Here is a 22580-nt window from a genome sequence, read left to right as displayed (position 1 = left end):
CATCGAAGAAAGGGAGACGGTGGAGAAGATCACCCGGTTTACGTCCGTCAAGGAGCCTCAGACCGCAGGGAGCGATGCTCAGAATGAGTCGCTGCGCGGGCAGCAGCACTTAAAAGCTGCGGTCCAGCCACTGGAAGACTTTTATATTTACTGTCACCCTTTCTCCTGTGTATTTCTCAGCCCATTTGATAGAAAATACAGGAGTCCAGGCAGTCGTCGTCCAGTTTGTTCGGCTTTTTGAGTATCTAGTTTGACGACAGGTGTGTGTTTGGGCACGATGTGGAAGACCGGAATCCTGGTGCTGCTGTTGCTGTCGGTGCTCTCGGTGTCTGGCGAACTTCAACAAGAGTCCGAGCCCCGGAGACTCCCACCCCCGGGAAAGTTGGATTTCGGCTATGTGCCTGCGGGAGTTTATGAGACACTCGCCCATTACGAACCGGGACCCATCGGAATTCTGTTTCACTTGGTGCACGCTTTCCTGCATGCGGTGCAGCCCAACGCTTTCCCCCACGGTAAGGCATCCTGGCTGTCTCGGTAGAGCTTAGCCAGAAAGGCTGCATGAAATCCCTGCGGAATGTGGCAGGAACAAACAGCAGAAACGGAACATTTAAAAGAATCCAGTGGGAAATAGTTTTTGACAGAAATAATGAGTGGTGACAGGGAGCCAGATTCTTTCCACGGTGATTGATTTGGAATACAGTCTTGAAGAGGGGGCACCTATACATCAAACTATATCAAACAATTTTTCCCACATTTAAATGCTTTTCATGGGTGGATACATCATTTATACCTTTCTACCAGAACAACGAGAACAAATATTTGAATCGGTTTTGTTAATAATTCTAACGCTTGTTTGACCGGATGTCCTCTGTGTTACTGCGTGGAAAGAAGCCTATTCCCTTGCGGATTTGTAGCCCATTTGTGTGTCACGTTGATCCACGCCGCGCGCGTCTCGTTTGCGCACAGATCAGCGCACTTTAAGGTGGCGTTTACGCCTGCAGTGCACTTTGTGTTAGCATGATTACAAATTTACGCACCTCTTGCTGATAGTAGCGGTCAGTTGCCGGTTTGCTGAACATTTGGAGGCATGTATTAATGTTTTTGTTGAACCCACATCCAGAAACCCTATCTGCGCGTGGCTCTACTTGGAGAAATGTTTCAACACACACTTTCAGGGCGTGTGTTTAATTGGGCAGTAGATCCTCATAAGATCCGACTCCCCTCCAAGCGTCAGTCTGCGTCCATACTCCATCGGAACGTTTTGCAGATTAGTAGCTCTCCGAGTCACCTTGTTAATTGAGTAATCCCATAAGCCCCCGCGCCATATGTTGTTGGCCCTGTTGTTTCCAGTTTATCACCAGCTTTTGGGGGCTCCTGGTCTAATACCGTGGAGCAGACGTATCACAATGAAGTTTATTTCATTCATGGGTGCAGCCATTAAATGATACATGACAAGGATGGACTTCACATGGAAGCTTGTTTGTTCACAAACACCAGTTTATCAGATAAATGATTGTTAGATCATTTTAAAAGTCTCCAAGAGGGTGGTTTGGGGGTTCAACAGATCCAGGAATCAAAAGCCTTCTGCTTCTTAACAGAAGCAGCATGACCACTGTAATCCAGAAATCCGTTGGGGCTGTTTGGATCTTTGTTTAGTTTGCCAGATACTAACATCTTGTCATTTTTAAAGCATGTCTGTCGATGGGATTTGTGAGTCAGATACTGCTTCATAAGACATGTCAGGAAGAAGATCTGCACATGCAGTAGTTTCCACTCCAGTGGTTTGTGACTGGAGGTGAAGCAGATGTCACAGTACAGCTCTTTTTAGCCTGGGTGGACGTGGGTGTGCCGTCCCATCAGCCTGTGGTAAGACACAGCATTTGCACTCTCCCCGAAGACATTTAAAGAATGAATCATTAAATCCTTTAACAGACAGCTGAAAGAAAGTCTTAACAAGATATGCTCCTGTTGTTAAATTGCATCTCATGCTCAGAGATTTGCAGACCTGTGATTACCCGTTGTAGTTTTCTGCTGCCCATTGGAAGCAGAGCCAGAAACACGGACATATTTGTAACTGGACTATTTGTTGTGTTCTGCCCGAAAGAGTGTGTAAAAAGGTAATTAAGCTGGTTTAGTGCAGTCACAATTAGATTTCCACCCACTAACATTTTGAGCTCTCCTGTGTAACATCAGCTTTAGTCTAAAGTTCACGCCAACAGATTTCCCAAGAAGAGGATTTGTTCAGTTTCCCCAAACAAATTACCAGAAACCAATACTTCTGAGTTTGAGATGAGTTTAAGTCCATACCGATGAGTAACCATGACAGCATGTTTGGTGTGGGTTTAAGTGGAGCCAAGTAGAAACAGTTCATCATCCTCCATCTGTTGATCAGGAGCTGTCATTCAAGAGGGCTGAGAAAATCTTTACAACAAAACACAGCAAATACTTGGCAACAATATTAGTTCGACTTTTAGTGACTGATTACTCACCAATGCTCCTGCAGCACTCATTGGACCAAATCGTTTTTAAATGAGACACCTTTTGTTCATCTCACAAGGCCAAACAAGTGAGTCCAATCTGTGAAGAGGCTGGATTTGAGGTCTGGATGCAGGTGAATTTTGTGCAGTGTGTTGTATTATTGTATTATTCTAGGATAGTTTGGTTTTTACTGCAAATTAAAGCATTTTCACTAATCTTCATCAAGGTAAACATCAAGAAAAATAATATTTTTTTTTTTCTAGAAAAGAATTAAAAGCCTTACGCAAGATTTGGGAAGTAAAGCTCCAGGTCAGAAAATGAGACACTGGCCCGAATGAGTAAAATACTTATCGGTGCCCAGTGAAAGAATGCAGGAACTGAGAAGCACTTTAAGTTATACATGGTGCCATTTCCTCATTTCTTAGCTCATTTCTGAACTTTTGCTAAAGGGATTAGACCTTCATCTTAAATGATTGAAAAATAGAAGTTCCTTCAGTGCTGAAATTTTTGCCACCACATTTTTTGAATGTTGCAGCAGCTGAGACTTGTGGAGATTTAAATTAATGCAGCTTGCAGCTAGTACTAGTACAAAATAAATATCATGCAAGTGTATAATTAGCATTGGCACATTGTCTATAATGAAAGCGTGATGTTTTACATTTTTTTACTTCTTTCCAATCTCACGAATGTTTGCTTCAGTTGACTGACGTGTTCATCAAACTGTCTGCCAGCTCGTAGGAGGTGTTATTAACAAAGGGGCAGTAGATGTCTATTGCTGATGCCCACACAAAGCAAATGAACAGTGACATTAATTCTGTAACATTTCTCTGTTGGCCTTCTGCTGCACTGTGGAAGCCTGCCTCCCTCACACCCACCCACACTCTCACCAACATACAACATGCCAGTATACCTGTCACCAAGCTAATGTAAAAGATCAGAGCTTCATTTTCTGACAGCAAATATGTAACATTCCCGGCTCCCTGCTTTCATTATTTAAACATGACAGGCTGCTAAAGGGAAGAGCTCTGGTTTTGTCTGAGTTTTGACTCCTGGTGCTGTAAAGAAAGCGGAATCATTACCGAGAAACAGCCTGAGACCTATAAAGAGAAAGGTTCTATACACTGATATGACTAAACAAGAGTAAAATGATGAAACGTATTCTCATCTTTCAGTTTATTTAAAAGATTTTGTTTTAGTTTCCATTGAAGCTCAACTGAAAAGGCCAATTTTAGATAATGGTAGATAAACGTTACTGTAGCACCTGTTTAAAGATTTACTGATCCAAGTTTTTTTAAGCACATTTTATCATTATAATTAAAAAGAAAACATTTTAGTTAATTGTATCACTCAAATTAACATTTTTTAAGCAACAAGTTTGCAAATATTTTGAAAGTAAAGCCAACTAGTTAGATTTTACAGTGTAAAAGTGTAGAAGTTTTAAACTGCATTCTTTAGTCTTTTGACTGCAACAGTGGTGGAAAATTTTTTCGTTTGCAGGTTATATTTCAGAGATCAAAACAAATAACCAGATTAAATGAAAAAACATGAAAATGAAAGACACTGGTGTAACTCCTTAGAAAACCTCCTTAAACTACTCCTTAAAGTACCCTCCTGGTTTAAGGAGATGAGTAATCAGTGGTGATGTTTTGCAAAATAAAAAAAAAACTGTTGGTGCAACATCTACAAGTAGTGTATTCTCATCCATTGCTCTGCTCACATTCATTTAACTTCTGGAGGTTTCTGAGCCTCTTTTATTCAGTCTCTCATGTCTCACAGTTAATCTCTCTGTAAGTCAGCCATCACTTGAGAATTGAGATGCATTAAAGCTGCTTCTATATAATTTTATGCCTGAGGGTGAGCAGGCCTATGGAGACGATGCCAGCCACCATCACGCAGCAGATCCCTGTAGGAAAGTGTTTTCTCATTACTGTGTGCGTTCCTTCTCATCAAGAAATGAGGTTTATGTGGGGTTCAGACCAGAGGACTGTAGAAAAACTGCCGTTTTTTCATGGAAAGTTACAGTTGCCAGGGAAACCTATCAGTCGTCAGTAGTGTGTGATTTGGTTTTCATCTCGCTGACTTTGTTTATGGCTGCACTGCTGCGATCTGAGATAAATGAAAAACAGTAGGAGGAGATAAAGGTTTAAAGATCAGGTTATGCTGTATCATACCAGGTTTGTTATTTAACACTAATCAAAAAGAAAACCAGGTGTTTTTGCATCAACAGAGAGGACACAGACATGAAAGAAACTGAAACAGAGCACTTCAAAAGATTCAATCCCAGGTCAAAGATGTGATCCGAGTGCTTTGTGAATCACAACTGGAATTATATACAGGAACTGTAAATAAGCAGATGTTTTTTTTATATCTTTCATGTCCTGAGGGAAAGATATTGATAAAAGGGAGTTTGTTAAAGGTGATAATGGCTGATCAATTTCAGTTATGCCCGAAAATGAGTTGAAATCATAAATATTTACTCCAAGTTTGTCTATTTTGGAGCGGTCTTTAGTTTTCTTACTCTTTCCCTGAATCTTGACATTCCTACCTGATGTTTGCTAGTACTTAACATTTTACCTGACTCAAATCACTGGGTCATTAACAGGCTTGTGCAGATGTGTGTTGTAGCAGGAGACATCTACAGACGTGGACAAAATTGTTGGTACCCTTTGGTTAATGAAAGAAAAACTCACAATGGTCAAAGAAATAACTTGAATCTGACAAAAGTAATAATAAATAAAAATTCTATGAAATTTAACCAATGAAAGTCAGACATTGCTTTTCAAACTCATGAAACAGGCCTGGACAAAAATGATGGTACCCCTAGAAAAGACTGAAAATAATATGACCAAAGGGACATGTTAATCCAAAGTGTGTCCACTAATTAGCATCACAGGTGGGCCTGTATATGGGGCTACAGGTAGTCGTTGTGCTGTTTGGTGACATGGTGTGTACCACACTCAACATGGACCAGAGCAAAGGAAAGAGTTGTCTCAGGAGATTAGAAAGAAAATTGTAGACAAGCATGTTACAGGTAAAGGCTATAAGACCATCTCTAAGCAGCTTGATGTTCCTGTGACTACAGATGCACATATTATTCAGAAATTTAAGATCCATGGGACTGTAGCCAACCTCCCTGGACGTTGCTGCAGGAGGAAAATTGATGACAATTTAAAGAGACAGATAATACGAACGGTAACAAAAGAGCCCAGAAAAACTTCTAAAGAGATTAAAGGTGAACTTCAAGCTCAAGGAACATCAGTGTCAGATCACACGATCCGTCGTCGTTTGAGCCAAAGTGGATTTAATGGGAGACGACCAAGGAGGAACCATTGTTGAAAACAAATCATAAAAAAGCCAGATTGGAATTTGCCAAACTACATGTTGACAAGCCACAAAGCTTCTGGGAGAATGTCCAATGGACAGATGAGAAAAAAATGGGACTTTTTGCCAAGGCACATCAGCTCTATGTTTACAGACGGAAAAATGAAGCATATGAAGAAAAGCACACCGTCCCTACTGTGAAACATGGAGGAGGCTCTGTTATGTTCTGGGGCTGTTTTACTGCATCTGGCACAGGGTGTCTTGAATCTGTGCAGGTACAATGAAATCTCAAGACTATCGAAGGATTCTAGAGAGAAATGTCCTGGCCAGTGTCAGAAAGCTTGGTTTCAGTCTTGCAACAGGACAATGACCCAAAACACAGCCAGAAACACCCAAGAATGGCTAAGAGGAAAACATTGGACTATTCTAAAGTGGCCTTCTATGAGCCCTGACCTAAATCCTATTGAGCATCTTTGGAAGGAGTTGAAACATGCCGTCTGGAAAAGGCTCCCTTCAAACCTGAGACAACTGGAGCAGTTTGCTTATGAGGAGTGGACCGAAATACCTGCTGAGAGGTGCAGAAGTCTCAATGACAATTACAGGAATCGTTAGATTGCAGTGATTGCCTCAAAAGGTTGTGCAACAAAATATGTTTCATGAGTTTATTTTTTTAAATAATTCTGTTGAAAAGCAATGTCTGACTTTCATTGGTTAAATTTCATAGAATTTTTATTTATTATTACCTTTGTCAGATTTAAGTTATTTCTGTGACCATTGTGAGTTTTTCTTTCATTAACCAAAGGGTACCAACAATTTTGTCCACGTGTGTAAAACCCTCAGGACAGTAGCTCACGAGGACTGGAGATGGAGACCCCTGCTTTAACACATGCCCCCTCTACATTAATCAACTGAATGTGTTTGTGTCAGCATGCTGGTGCTTTTCTCTAGAAGGTTGAACCTGTTTACATTTATTATATTCAACCCATCTCACCTACATGCCATTACATTAGCAGATAGGCCCTGATTTGGCACATCATCTGTTTACTGGAGGAATACAGCAGATCATGTTTAGAAATAAATAGCTAATTAAGTTGTCCATACTGTTCTTCTAAACATTTTTTTTTCTCGCTATTATTCTGTGCAATTATGACCAAGCAACTATTTTTCCACAGTGAATGAGCCAAAAGCTCAATAACACAATAGGCATTTCACCTTGCTGTTCAGTTTAGGCACAGAGGCAGATTTGGGGTTGGGGTTGGTGTCTGCTGGCACAGCAGAATAAACAGCTTTAAACACGGACTCTGTAATCGCTCCCACGACTGCAACACCAGCCGTGCTGTTTGAGAGCGCACACTAATACAGCACTGAATTTCCTTTGTTTGGTCAGTATGAACAAGAAAATGCAGTGTAACTGAAGAGTTTCTTAGTGCCAATTCAGCATGATTTCTGTGTGAAAAAAAATGTCAGATGATAGTGACTCTTTTCCGCAAGCTTATTATGACTCTGTTTTAATCCAAGTGCTCATGGTTCATCTCATTCAATGTTACCCTCAGAGTTTCTTCATCTCGACTGTCAATTTTCAAATCATGCTGCATTTACTGTGCCTCAAACTAGGGAGTCTGAACTCTTTTGCTTCTGCTCTGTTATTAACAAATTCTCATAAGAAGTTGTTTATTTAATTTAGAGAAATGAGGTGATAGTGCCTTTATATCCCTACAAGGAAATCTGACTTCAAATAAGCATAATTTAATTTGGCCTAATGCAAAAGTTCTGATTTCCCATTTATAATGACTGCAGCAATATAGCCTACTGGAACTAAGAAGTAACCTATATAAGCAAGTTCTTAAATTTTAGCTTCTAAACCCTTGAAACAACACTCAAAAAGAACGTCAACCTCAAAACAATGTGCTTCTGACTGGTTTTGAAGTTTCTCTAAAAGTTAAAACGTTATTGCCCCTGCCTCACAGATGAAGCCTCAGTTTAGTTTCAGACATAAAATAAAGAAATGTACAAAAAGTTCCTGTGATATCAAAGTTTCACACCAGCTTGGAAGATTGTAGCCTTTCCAAAGGTTTTTTTTTAATTTATTAAAAGTATATAGATATAAGTTTGGCATGGTGGGAATACACAAAATAACAACCCCTTGTTAAAACCAGGGATCCTGAATTGAGACAAATGTACAAATAAAACCCTAAACATCATCACTAAATTAAATCTACAACTCATTACTCCTAACTAAAGATATAAGTTACTTGTAATACAATTAAAAAGCACAGGGAATAAAAGGGAGTTCATGTCTTTTGGTTTTATTCCAGAGTACAACAGATTCTCTGCATTGTGGACAGACAGGAAGCTGAGCTGCTCGATGGCAGTATGACACTGTAACTATACAGCGTGACTTACATGACAGATTTATTGATTTCACTCATTTGCCACACTGAGATGCTTCAAACATGTAAACATCTTTAAAATTGACTATACATCTTTATCAACCAGTAGAAAATCCACTAACACTAGAGACAGATTGTGTTTTGTTTTGATCTTTGGTCTTACTTTAGGGGCAAAGACAGTTTCCCAAAGACCTACTGCTGTGCTGTCTCCAAATCTCTTCTCACCTGTTGCCTGGTGCTAGCAGGAATGAGTTTATGTATGTTTCTTGTTGTTATGGGATTTTATTTATCCTTTGGATTTTGATGTATCATTTTCAGATTAGACCTTTTCGTATCTGCAGACGTATTAAAGACTTTGTCTAAATCAGGGAACAGTTGCAGCTGTCTGTGATGACGAAAATGTAGATATTCCAGTAAAACTGCCATTAAGTCTTTCTCAGTAGGTTTAGTGTGTGATAAGCTTGATCTTAGTTTTAATGTGTGTGTTCATGTGAGCTGTTTACTGTGTGCTCTGTCAATGGTAATTAGGTTCTTTTAGGGTTTCTGAGTACTATCTATCTAAAAAGAGGCAGACCCTGTGAAAGTCATTGGTGGAGTGGAGACAGTGGGTCACTCCACTCCCAAAAACAAGTCAGTGTGAATTGAAGGGTAAATTAATTGTGGAAAAAGGTCACAACTGTCATCTGTCATCCTAAGCAAAGCACATTACAGACATTATTTAAAATTGTGACAGCTTAGGGGACAAATGGGCATAATATGTCTCTGATGTAAATGTTACCCACATCTTAATGACTAAATACTGTCAACAGACTGATGAGGTAAGATAGATATCTCATGTCTGAAAAGGACTTAAGAGATCAGTTTGAGAGAACTGTCACCTCTTTTTAAACTTTCTCCACCTGGTTTTAAAACTCCATTCGTCAGTTTGTATCATCTTCAAAGTCAATTACACTGAAGCGTCCAACAAAGCCACGCTAATTATTGCCAATGATTGCTTACACTTACAGTTTGACTAATTTAAACAAGTCATAATTCGCTTATAATCTAGCATGAAAGCTGATTAAAATCATTATAGCTTCTCAATCTGAACAAAGGCCAAATTAAAAGCATAACAAATCACTGCTGGTGGATTAGACTGCATTCAGTCTTTCTGCCTTCAGCGGCTGAAGAGGAAATACCAAGGCATGACATGATTCAGCCGAGTATTTATCACATTTAAAAATGTTTACAATGATTGTGAAAACATTGAATTTGAAAAACTCATCTAGAAGTCTATCCTCATTCATTTGTATGTGAATATTCTGGCAGCTTCTTGGTTCCTAATACTTTTTACACTGTACAAGAAGATAAGGAAGGAGTTGCCAGGATTTCTGTTTAGTTTGGTTGCCATCTGACCTTGATTGCAGCCAAAGCTGCTCACTTTCCAGGGTTTAATTTGACTGATCCAAAAAAGCCGGAATAAGTCAGGGTTTGAAAATTAACTGCATGTAACCACAAGTTGTTCATTGCACTTGAGGATGTCTGGATGCTGCAGGCAGTGTTAGACAACACGCTGTTCAACTTAAAGGTTGCAGCTTGAACTCCTCAACAGCAAACATCTGTTCTGCTGAAGAGTCGTTTGAGCAAGATAGTGTGTGTGAGCACTGGTCTGCTGCTGACCCCAGTGTGATAACGTCACTGTCGTAGAACAGAATAAAGCAGGAAGTCATGAGTCTTTTTTTTTTTTTTTTAAGCATTTTGTTCAGTTCATTGCACATTTTCCTAATTAGAGAGTTCTACAGCAGCAAGAACATCAGTTAAAATTACCATTAGATGTTTTGATGATTCTCCAAAACAGTTTAATTGCAGTGTTAGGCATATCTGGATTATCTCTGTTCATAAATCTGTGGAAAGTTTTTTTTTTTTTTAAATCATTTTTCTTTGCTTTAACTAAATTAATCAAAGTGTTTGAACTTTTTATGTTAGAACTCACCGAGACATAAACAAAAATCTGAACAATTCCAACAATTTTTTTAAATATTCATATTTTTTTTCAGTTATATAAAAGCAAAATAAATACAGTGAAAAATCAAATGAAAAAATAACAAAAAGGAGAAGACTGGAATCAAATAAAATACAATAAAATATCAAATTAAAAATAATAAATATAAAAATAAAAACCATAAATAAATATCAATTACATAAATAAGAGTTAATGAAAATAAATGAATAAACCAAAAATTTAATTAGATTAAAAAAAGTGGTTTATCGTAAATTTGCGACAACAGGCATAAAGGGGCAGACCCCCAAACTGTTCCCCGGGTACTGGAATTTGGCTGGCAGTCCACTATTCCCAGTGTAAAAACAGAGAACGAATTCTCAGCTGGGATTAACGAATAACAGTCACTGGCCGAGATTTTTAATATGCAAACATGTTAACTGCACATCTTATAATTGTGCTGTAGTCTCCAGACTAAAATATGACATTCACTGACACAAACAATCAACATTCTGTGGTTAATTGTGGATTTGTGTAATTTATTTCTAAGCATATTAGCTTTAATAGCATAAATGATATTGCATTAATTAAGGCCTTTGTGTGGAAAAGTTGCTGTTTTTCCAGTACTCTGAACTGGGATCTAAAACTCAGGGAACAAACGTGCTTGTGAGGAGAATTTCATGTCCTTGTGTTATTTAACTTTGAACAACTTCCATCTGGTACAAAAATAAATAGGATTGTGTAAGGATTTAAAGCATGATTAGACCAATGCTACAATATCATGATTTAAATCATTTATCTCCAAAAACAACTGTAGTGATCTAGCGTCATTAAACATAAAACATTTTTTAAAGATGTTTTAAAGCTGTAAAACCCCTCACTACACACTTTAGACATTTTTCTCAGACAGGCATTAACATTTTCACACATTTCTCTCGTTTAAATGCCTTCAAAGTTCAAACCTTTGTAGAAAGAGAAGTCCAGTATTATAGAATGAAACATGCTGTAATAAAAAAAAGAAGAAAAAGCATGCAAAATTGCCCCCCCCAAAAAAATCCCCGAAACTGTGAGGCCGCGAAAGGTGAACAGTGTTATAGCGAGGGACCACTGTATACACTTTATTACCTATATTGTTAAATATAGACGCTATTAATTTAGTCCATCTCATTGTAATACATAGGTTGGTGCTCAGTGTGTGGTTTCAGACAATAATGTATGTCAACATCTGTGAACAAAGAATTCTTTCTTTCTTTCTTTCTTTCTTTCTTTCTTTCTTAATAAAAGATGTAACAAATTTTATCTATATTCGAACTTGTATCCTGGCAGTGCATTTGAAGTAGCTGGAGATGGAAGCACAGAAGCAGACCACAGGGTTACTGGAATAATCCTTCACCTTGGATGATGAACTGGAGTGGTCTGCTCTTATTCTTTACTGATTGGATGATCACAGTTCAATTTTACTGGCTGTACAAAAAAAGGCTGGGATAATTATAATACAACAAAACGCCGTTTTTAAAGCACATTACAGTGCAAAAAAAACTGCTTTTTACGCACATTTGCATTCAGAATCTGTTAGCACTGAAAACAGTTTCTAACTCAAAGAAACGCCTGGAAGACATTTTGAAAGGTAAAAATTCAACAGCACAGAAAGATGGACAAGAATATGCTAACCACATTCGACAGGATTGTTATGAGCGGTTATACTAACAAGAGAAAGGATGATCTGAATCCTGCAATCTTGCAAAATACAAAATTGCAAGATAAATTTGACAAAATGGATAATTTGGTCCATAAATATGGAAAAGGTAATCGAAAAAGGTATCAGAAAGACTGAGAAGAAATCTACCGTCAGTGAACTGATTTACAAATTGTCTATTGTTGAATATTACCTTGAGGAGTCTGAAAGCAAGAACGAAGCGCAACAGCACAAGATAAAGAAGCTGTTAAATTAACTAAAATGGAAAGATATAGGTATGCAAACACTGAAAGAGGAAAATGACTCTTAAAAGACAGTTTAATCAGACAGAGAGAGAAATCATCACATTTTAAGGAATTAACCCTACACAAAGGAACTCTTAAGAAAGGCTGAATCTGAAATTGAACAGCTTAAGAGAGGGTTAAAACAAAGCACAGAGGAGATTAGAAAAAAATGAAAGAAAATTAAATAAACAATACGATACTATGCACATTCTTAAAGAGAAAATTAAAACGCAATATAAAGAAATGATGGAGGTGAAACCATGGAACGTACTTGAAAAAACCAAGTCAGAAGATCAGTCAGACTGACAACTTTTCAAGCATCACACAGAGAAGAACAAACCGGATAGCCCTAGATAGCACAAGTAAAACGTCTGGATTTCCTCCTCTCCGAGTACAAGGTGCTGCTATCACGCGCGAAATACGATCACCAAACTCATTTAAAGAAAGAGTTAAGTCTTACAATTTATCAAGGCCCATACCAGAGAAGTGGAGGACTAATCAATTATTTAGTTGAAACAGCACACAAAGTTGACAGCTTTTTATAAAAGTCTACATTTTATTTGGACGAAAGTTATGTCTCATTATGCAGAGACATGAGGGGCTTTCCAAATGTAGGAAATTTTTGAAGTTCCTATAACCTTTTCAGGAACCAGGCCGTTTTTTCCTGCATTTGGACAGATAGGAACTAGGAGTAACAACCCTCAGTTCCTATAACCATTTTAGCTCCTACCATTAAAAAAACTGTTGCAGCTGCGGACAAACACAACAGAACATGCAATAAATGGACCAACGAGAAGGTCAAAGCTCTTCTGACCGTGTATGCCACAGAGGACATTCAGAGATGTTTTAAAGGCTTGCAGTGGAATATAAAAAAATTCGCCACAATCAGTTCTCAATTAGAGAACATGAGGATTTGTCGCAACGCGAAGCAGTGCATGGAGACAACTCAAACAAGACTAAAAATATATCAAATCAAACTTTATTTATAAAGCGCTTTTCATGCTAAAGGCAACACAAAGCGCTTTAAATGATTAAACCAAAAATTTAAGCATATGTCAATTCATGCATAATAAAAATAAAACAAGCCTTTACACATATCAAAATGGAATTACATATTAGTAAATAAATACAAATAAATTAAGGGCCACAACAACAGGAGTGGGACGAACCAAAAAGCCAGAAAATTATTCGACACCTTGGGCCACCGACCTGCCTACTACTTTGTGAAAAGTAAAAAATATTCAGTTTTTGTCATTTCGATGTGGTTTGGCCACATCTATAAAATATTAGCTAATAAAAATATTAAGTAGTTATTAACCAATAATGAAATATTAAATAATCCATCTTTACTCACTACATTTTAAAAATTCGGTGTGCATTACATAACAGTTAACCAACTCATTTTTAAAATGCAGCATATCACAAGATGAAGTTTATCATGTTTAACATGGTCCAACATCAAATACTTGTGAACACTTATAAAAGTACACACCTGTAAACATTTTACCACCCCTTTCTACATTTTAGCCCTCATGTGCTGCTAATTTTGTGTGACTCCATCTTCTCATAATTCTTCTAAACCTTAAGTCAGTCACAACCAACCCTTCAGTGACGGATTACTTTTTAACCTTTGCTGCTGTAGCCCATCTGCTTCAAAGTTGGGCGTGTTGAACGTTAACACTGACCGGTAACAACAAAAGCATTAAAAAAAAAATCATGGTCTGAGGCTGTTTTCCAGCCGGTACACTCTCCTTTAACCCCTTAAAAATCCACAAATATAAAGAAATTACAGAAGTTTAATGTTACCATTTAACAAACATGTTTTTAATGTACTTGTTTTTTTTTAACAAAACTTCATTGAAACCTAAAACATACTCTTCTGAGCTCGGTTGCTCATTCGCCACCGCGGAATGAATTCTGGGAAAAAAGAGGCCGCGTAGGATGCATCACCATCAGCCATCGTTTGAGGCCAAAAAAAGTGCAGATCTGAAGGGTGGATTCTGAGGCTCCTTGAAATTCTTTGCCTCTGTGAGTGTCCTCCATAGTCTACACACTTCGAAGTCTGATTGACATTCGTGAATGGGACAGCCAACTTAGCCATCAAGAATTTCCCAGTGCAACAACATAGGACGTTGAATCACTTGAACCTCAGAAATTACTCAGGACATTTCAGTGAACGTTATCACCGACTGGTAAAAAAAAAAAACAGTCTGAGCCTCTGTTATTTTCCAGCCGGTATACACTTCATTAACCCCTTAAAAATCCACAAATATCAAAGATTACAGAATTTTAATGTCACCATTTAACAAACATGTTTTAATGTACTTGGTTTTGTTACATTTCTACTAAAGTGTAAATCAGTTAATCAGTCTCTTGGGCTGTAGAGCTGTCAGCCGTTTATTTTAATAGCAGTTTTTGGAAAGGGACTTTTTTGTCCTCCAACGACCCAAAAGGACAGTAAATTAGTGTTACCCACAAGGGTTAACTAAACTTTATTGAAACCTGTAACGTACTCTTCTGAGATCGGTTGCTCATTCCCAACCGTTTTGTGTAAATGGTAAAAATGGTAAATGGACTTGTACTTATATAGCGCTTTTTCAGTCAGTTTGACCACTCAAAGCACTTTACACTACTTATCACATTCACACACACATTCACACCCCGATAGGCACATCAGGGAGCAACGTGGGGTTAAGTGCCTTGCCCAAGGACACTTTGGCATGTAGTCAGTGGAAGCCTGGAATCGATCCACCTACCTTCCGGTTGAAAGGTGACTGCTCTTCCTCCTGAGCTACAGCCGCCCATGTGCAATTAATTTGGGAGAAAAGAGCCGGCGAAGTCTGAATCACCAGCTGCCTTTATTTGAGGCCAAACAAGTGCAAATCTGAAGGGTGGGTTCTGAGGCTCCTTCGAATTCTGTATCTGTTTGAGTGTCCTCTGTAGATTACACACTTCGAAGTCTGATTAACGTTCATGAAATAGGACAGCCTACCTAGCCTAGCCAACAAGAATTACCCAATGCAACAACATTAGATGTTAAACACTTAAACCTCTGAAATTACTCATTGGACATTTCAGTGAACGCTAGCACTGACCAGTAACAACAACAATATTAAAAATTAAAAAATAAAAAAAACAAATACGGTCTGAGGCTTTGTTGTTTTCCAGCCGGTACACACTTCATTAACCCTTAAAAATCCACAAACATCAAAGATTACAGAATTTTAATGTCACCATTAAACAAACATGTTTTAAATGTACAATAACACAATGAACCAGAAGTATAAACAATGACACATTTACGGCAGTTTAACTCCACCAAATCACAAACTGGGGATTTGAGTTCACTTTACATTCATAACTTTACTCAAATGTCATAAATGAGCATTAAATTAGGTCACAAATAGGGGTGGGCAATATCATATTGTTCGCAGTAAAACTAGTATAGTTTCTGACACCAGTAGAAAATGTAATATCTTGATATCACATGATCACACGTTTCCAGGCCAGTGACGTTGTTTGACACAGCACAGTGTCGCTCTGGCGTCCTGCTGTTTTGGCTCCCCCACATGAGAAAATGACTACAGTGATATTTGCTGTCATGTTAGTATGAAATCCAAGCTAATCGTATAATTGAAACTGTATGAACTTTATAATAAAGTAACTCTATTATCGTGAGTGACCCAAACATAATCAGCAGTAGCATCCAAATTAGAAAAAACAGGGATAATGCCCGACGAGGTGGCCATTATAAATTAATGGATGATGCGAAGGTGAAGTCCATTAATTTATGATAATGGCCACCTTGGAGGGCATTATCCCGCTTATACCATGGTCCATTAAGAAAGAAAAGTTATTAAATAAATTATTAATGCGTTAATGTTTTTTTTACAGGTAAAATAAGTTTTTCACAAGAAGCGGCTGAGTTAACTGTTTCATTGTGAGTCGTTGCCAAGGTAACTGGCTCTAACACAGAACCTGTTGCTCAGTCAGCCGCAGAATGTTAGTGACCTGGGTGCTCATTTATAAAACTCTGCGTAGGATTCCTACTAAAAGTGGACGTCCGCCAAGAATCCAGAGTTTGCGTAAGCAACAAAATATTCTGATTTATAAAACCGTGCGTGCGCACAGGTGCAAGCAATTTTCCCTTTATAAATCACACTCTGCCTGAAAGCTTGCGCAAGTGAATTCTGCTGCTAGCCCGCCCCCTACACGCCCACATTCTACTATAAATGGTCAATGCAAAGCACCTCATGGACATTTCTGCATATAAATGAACCAGCTGATCTCTGCTATTTAAACCTAAATCATGGCAACCGAAAAGACGAGGAAGCGTAATTTTACGGAGACGGAGGTGGAGGTACTTGTTGGTGAGGTGGAGGCTCGCAAAAACATATTATTTGGCGGCCTCGGTAGTGGCATCAGCAACAAACGGAAAACAGAAGAGTGGCAACACGTTGTTGCAGCTGTCAATAGTGTGGGGGTGACGGAGAGGTCCGTGCCAGACATTAAAAAAAAGTGGTCGGATCTCAAGGTGGAGGCAAAGAGGAGGATGGCACGCCACCGCCAGGGAATGTGTGCCACAGGCGGGGGTCCTGCCACACCAAACCCCACGCCGCTGGAGCTGAAAATAGCCTCCATTCTTGGGCCCGCAAGCATCTACGGCATAGTGCCAGAGAATGAGGGGGACACAGACCAGGCGGACGCCACAGCAGAGACCGGTAAATTATTGTTTATTTAATTTAACAGCCATGTAAAAAGCAGCGAATAACATTTTTTATTTATCTCCAGTCACTCTACAGATGGAGGCAGTGGGTGAGGAGATCCCCGGTACATCCACAGAGGAGATGGTCAGACCCACCACGAGTGCGCCCCGGGCGCACGGCACAGCTGGAGGTGGCCGCGTGCTGACAGATGCGGTCCTCCAAACACAAAGGGACACCATCGATGCTGTGAAGGAAATTCGTGATGAATTACATCAAATCCGTCATGTAATTAGCGGAATGTGTGCTGTACTGTCTGAAATTTCCACGTCATTAAAAGAACTTGTTAAAAAATGAGATTTGCCTACTGTATTCCTTTCACAAACGCTGCATGACTTGCTGACGTAGCCTGGCTCCCCGTTGGTGGTCTTCATGCCGGGGAGGGGGCTGTGCGTCAGGATCCTCATGGTGAATGGGAGGGAGGCCAGGTGGGAGGGGAACACCATTCCTCAGTGCCACGTTGTGCAGGACACCACACGACATGATGATCCTGCACACCTTATTGGGCTGGTAGAGAAGTCTCCCCCCCGACGCATCAAGACACCGCCACCGGTTTTTAAGGAGGCCGATGGCTCGCTCCACAACAGAGCGCGCACGAACGTGGACGGAATTGAAGCGCGCCTCCTCTGCGCTTTGCGGGTTCGCAAAAGGCGTGAGGAGCCAGCGTCTCAGGGAATAGCCACTGTCACCTGCAGGTTATGGAGATTAATTCAGAACAGAGACTTTGTTGAGATTTCCACAGTGTATGTTGATACTTACCGAGAAGCCACCCATCCCGCGAAGCACCTGCCTGCAGTCTATTCCCTACACTGCTGTGTGCCAGGATGAATGAATCATGGGTTGACCCAGGCCACCGTGCCACTAAATTTGTCAGAAGCAAGTTTGAGTCGGAAATGACTTGCACGTTAACTGAATGCACATTTTTTCGGTTAACGTAGACAAACTCATTCTGACTTGGAGCCCTTATAGCAACGTGAGTGCAGTCAATCGCGCCAATTACATTTGGGAAACCGGTTGATGCTGCAAATTGCCTTTTAATGTTGGCCTGTTCCCCTACAGTGTATGGAAACTTTATGTATCGACTGCTCATTTTTATAATGCCATCCAAAACGGCAGGCATTACATTACTCAGCGATGGCTGAGATATTCCAGACCTAAAATGGAATGTAACAACTTATTGAAACCCACTGAGTGTTGGGCTGGAACATGTCAGCTTAGATTAAATTAAAATTACCTGTCGGCTAATTCCCGCTGGAAAGAGCCGGTTGCCAGAATCCCGAGAGTTGTCAGCACCTGCATATGCGCGGGTATGGCATGGTTCCGGCGGGTTGATCGCTCCAACACTGGGCCCAACTCAGCACATAGATTTAAGAGCACTGCTCTAGGAAATCTAAATCGGCATATCAGCCAGTCATCATCGTTGGCCAGGAAATCTTGATGGTCTCTAAAAACTCTCTCCATCCTGATCCTGCCGTTTGCGTAATCTTCAAGGAGTGCCAGCGCATCCATTGTGAAGTTCTGCATTACGCACGGTCGTAATTCACCTATTTATGTTTACTCAGTAATTACACTCATTACTACACACCTTGTCACAATTAGGCTTCTGTGAACAAATGAGTGCATTTGCTTTACGATCAAAACAAGTAAGACCATACTGCACTGACAACATTAAATTCCTATGGGGTGCCTATAAGTCGGCTACAGGTATGATTTCAGGAACGCATCTATATTTCAGGCTTCTGTGTTTATGATTCTATGGCACTAGTGTCGGATATGATGGCATGATGGCATGCATGAATGAAGGTGAAGTTCATCACCTCACCAGCAGCACCCCCAGTTTCCCGTCTCCAAAATGTTCGTAAGCAAGTTTCAGAGTTTACGTACCGGTACGCACATTTTCCCGCCACGTTAGTTTTTATAAATCAGAAACTTTCCGTAGAAAGTCACTTACGCCGCTTTTTGTGCGTAAGCAAGCTTTATAAATGAGCACCCTGATCAGTGGAGGGAAGGGAGATGATTGCTTAACATTATGTTACGTGACACAAAGTGTCATTTCAGAGGGCGGGTGCAGCTGTTATAGCTTGTGTGTATCCAGAGGATTATGCGACATTTTGTTTTAAACTGTCAAAGTCCACAGTTTCCTACATGTTCAATAGGCCTGCTCTAATATGGCGCGTCTGCAGGCCAGCGTCTAAGTTTCTGTTGTCACGGTTACCAACTACCGTTTAGTCAGCTCCATAATTTACAGCAATAAGGCTATTTGGCCGGAACTTCTTTATAGGTGTCCAATATCACTTTTTAATGGACACCCTCTAGCCAATCAGAATCGAGTATTCACCCAGACCATGGTATTATATTAATTATCAGTTGGCTACTTTCTTGCCTTTATGGATGTTTTCTTTTTAGTTATAATAAAAGGACTCGGCAGTAAGCTGACAGGTAGCAGAGCTGATAAAGAGGGTTTTTTTTTTTTTTTAACCCATCTCAATGTCATCATTAAGCCTAAAATAATAACATTATACAGACTTAAATAAATAAATACTGAACATGGGTGGAAATATATTATGTCTGCCCTCCTGTGGTGATCATTTTTAAATCCAAAGCTAAAAAAATCCACCTTTAAGTAAAAACATTTGAATTAACTAACAGTGATTTTGCATCTCTGCAACATCCCCTCAGCCAGTCACAGTGTAGTATCTGCATGACAGAAAGTGATGTAAATGGTTCCGCTGCAGTGTTTTTGTGCTGTCACCCGCAGTCATGTCATTGCCCTGACAGTGATGGCCCTTGGCACAGGGACGCTTCAGGACACAACAGGACACACAGTCTTACTCGCCTGCAACATAACTCCAACTGATTGCCAGAGGCACTGTATAACTGCAACGCAGAGCTAAGAAAGCTGTTGTAGGTGAATAATAATTTCTTCCCGTATTTACACATATTTCATCATGACTCGCAGTGTCACACTGTAAAGAATATGTCATTCATCAATTATGATTGCAGGATCCAAATGAAAAACACTGTAAAAGAACTGTTGAGATTCAAAGGAAATAATAAGACTAGTAAGATAATATAATAAGATAATATTTTCATTTGGCTTGTGATATGCGCCAGAAGAAAAAGTGTTTTTACGCTTCAATAGAATAACATGAGACAGACATCTTTGACACTAAATAAAGAGTATACATGGCTGAACTTTTACAACATTTTCAACACTTCGTCTGCATTCACGAAGTCAAATTCTCACTCTGCTGAAGCGTGTTTAGCCTTTACTTGCAAACCTCAAATTAATATATCAGCAGCAGAAGTAGAATAAAACAGCTGTTTGGTTTTTTAATTATTATTTTTTATTATTATTATTTTGCAAATTTAGAACTTTTCCAACATCAAAACTAATTTTAACATAGATGGACTGGAAAATAACATTCAGAAATAATGATTTCATAGTGTATCCATCTGCACACATTGGACGTAACAAGACTTAACTGTTCAGAATTATTCTTGTAAAATCTTTTCTATATGGTGAAATGACATTTTTTCTTGTCTGTAACTTTATTCACACTTCTTTATTAAAAGTTGTAACACAGTGTTTAATCTGGTTGATTACGCAGATGTTGATGCTTCCATCCACAGCTCGTCTGTCTAATAGGGTGGCAATACAAACTGCAATGGTTTCATCACACAACAGGTGCATTTAAGCTGCCGCTGCCCAAGCTTTGTGGAAGAGATCATGCTGTATAATCAGAACACAATAAGTAATATTTTACAGCACTTTAATTCCTTACCTGCAGCTCCAATCATGTGAATACATTTTAAAACAGCTTCAAGTTACACGTTGGTTGATCCATAAATCTGGGATTAGTCTTTCTGAAGGCTCGGAGAGACAGATGAGGTGGCCAGCTCTAAAAGAGCTGATCCAAAGCTAAATGATTACTCAGGCATTTCAAATAAAGCCATGCAGGCATAAACAGAAAACAGGACATAATGAATTACTTACAATGCCAAACCCACCTGATGGACATACAGATGACAAATAATAGTTTAGTGAAACGAGCAAAATGTTGCTAAACTGTAAAAAAAAGAATTGGTTTCTGTGCTTAAATAAATGTATGAGTCACAGCAGGAGATGAGCCACAGCTTAACATCAAAACACTCAAAGTAAAGCTGTGAAAGTCAGACTGATAACTTAGCATTCAGCTCAGACAACCTGCAGCTCGCCTCAGCTTCAGCTCCACACTGCAGCCTTTCGCGAAGATTTGGCTCCATGTTTTAAAATCGCACAAATGCAACTCTAAACTGGGTGGATGTAAAAAGAAAAGTGGCTGCTAAAACTAATGTGATACTGAGAGTAGATTCTCAATACATTTTTTTAATGATAGGAATCAAAATAAATACTGTAATGTTAGCAATGTGAGTGTAGCGCAGTGCAAATCAGTGCATATCAGTGCAGTGCAAATACTAGACATCATAAGGCAGCAAAAAGCACCAGTGTGGCAACCTAGCATAACTGGCAGGTGTGTAGGCATAATTTTTAAATCCTTTGATTTTGTTGATGGACATTTTTACTATTGGGGACTAACTTTGGGAACCATGATTGACAGGTTCTCCTCTCAGCTTCTAGCTTCTCAGCCAGAACAATTTAACCTTCTAACCCTGAAGAATCCACGTAAATTAGGAGTATCTGTATTAATGTTGACACTCATAAATCTGAAAAAATTAGAACATATTTAAAATCACTTCCTTGATTTCTTAAAAATAAATAGATAAATAAAAGATTGCTCTGGAAAGAAGAGAAGAGATGGAGAGGATGTTTTTGCCTTTAAAGGAGAATCTGAGATGAGTTGTTTTCCAGACTCTTAGACCCCCTGTAGTGACCCACATAGAGTTTTTTGTGTGCAGTGCAATGTTTGATTTTGTGAAGGGCATATAAATGACCATCACCTCAAACACACGCTTTCATGATTTGAAGAGCTGGCTGAAACAGCTTTAAAGGATGTGCAATCTGTTAAATTCAAACAGGACTACATTGATTTGTCACAATATCGCCTGACACCTTTTGAAGTAAAAAGCCATTGAATATACACTTCAGTGATGAAGAGTTTCTTTACAGTGCAGAAGAGAAAGAGATCAATAGCCTGAACAGGCAGCTTTTGGATTACGAGAGAAAAGTGATGCATCTCATTTGGAAAGCTTTCTTCATTAAAGGCTGCCATATTAGCAGACTAAGTAAGGGGAGATAGAGCTATGGTATTAAAATAAGTTGAACGTTTGAGACATTTCAATAACATAATAATGAGACCATCAACTTAAGCTTCCTGCTATCTGACAGTGAGCTGGAAAGAAATGTGGAAAAACCAGAGTGAAAGCAAAGGTAAAATCAAAGCAAATCAAAAGATCGGTCTGGCTAGAAAGGCTGTGGGGTTATCAGCTTATTTAAAGAAGCAAGAGGTAGAAAAGAGAGGAGAAAAGACACAAACAGGGGTAGGGTATTGGAGAAAAAGCTGTCACATCTCCATGTGCTGCTAAACTGGTTTAATTTGGGGAGCGTCATATTTGGGTCAGGCCTGGGTAGCCAAGCAGGAGAAGCTAGGGGGAGACTAAGCTAGCGGCTCAGGCCTGGTGAAGAGATGGCAAGTCATGCATTCTCTGTCGCTTTGTTCCACTTCATTG

General features: G+C 39.3%; 3 protein-coding genes across 14 annotated transcripts in view; 2 read left to right on the top strand and 1 right to left on the bottom strand.

The window, feature by feature from the left end:
• Nucleotides 1-22580, top strand: part of prom1a (prominin 1a) — an 87803-nt gene continuing 65223 nt past the window's right edge. For all 12 annotated transcript variants that reach the window (XM_041990189.1, XM_041990184.1, XM_041990188.1 and 9 more), the window contains exon 1: nucleotides 1-512. In XM_041990189.1, the coding sequence (XP_041846123.1) occupies nucleotides 278-512 (235 nt within the window). In that variant the 5' untranslated portion in view covers nucleotides 1-277. The remainder of the gene's footprint in view (nucleotides 513-22580) is intronic.
• On the top strand, nucleotides 16155-18714 carry LOC121643026 (nuclear apoptosis-inducing factor 1-like). The gene is made up of 3 exons (XM_041990194.1): nucleotides 16155-16868; nucleotides 16939-17219; nucleotides 18631-18714. The coding sequence occupies exons 1-2, from the start codon at nucleotides 16457-16459 to the stop codon at nucleotides 17205-17207; spliced, it is 681 nt and encodes a 226-aa protein (XP_041846128.1). The 5' UTR covers nucleotides 16155-16456; the 3' UTR covers nucleotides 17208-17219; nucleotides 18631-18714.
• On the bottom strand, nucleotides 17592-18908 carry LOC121643025 (putative nuclease HARBI1). Its single transcript, XM_041990193.1, has 2 exons — nucleotides 18145-18908; nucleotides 17592-18064 (listed from the first exon to the last, which is right to left on the bottom strand). Exons 1-2 carry the CDS (start codon nucleotides 18432-18434, stop codon nucleotides 17596-17598), a joined length of 759 nt encoding a protein of 252 aa, XP_041846127.1. The 5' UTR covers nucleotides 18435-18908; the 3' UTR covers nucleotides 17592-17595.

This window comes from Melanotaenia boesemani, chromosome 7 (genome assembly GCF_017639745.1).
Source record: "Melanotaenia boesemani isolate fMelBoe1 chromosome 7, fMelBoe1.pri, whole genome shotgun sequence".
In the NCBI taxonomy this organism is placed as follows: domain Eukaryota; kingdom Metazoa; phylum Chordata; class Actinopteri; order Atheriniformes; family Melanotaeniidae; genus Melanotaenia; species Melanotaenia boesemani.
Note: the sequence above shows the minus strand (reverse complement) of the source record. Positions and strands in the feature narration are given on the sequence as shown.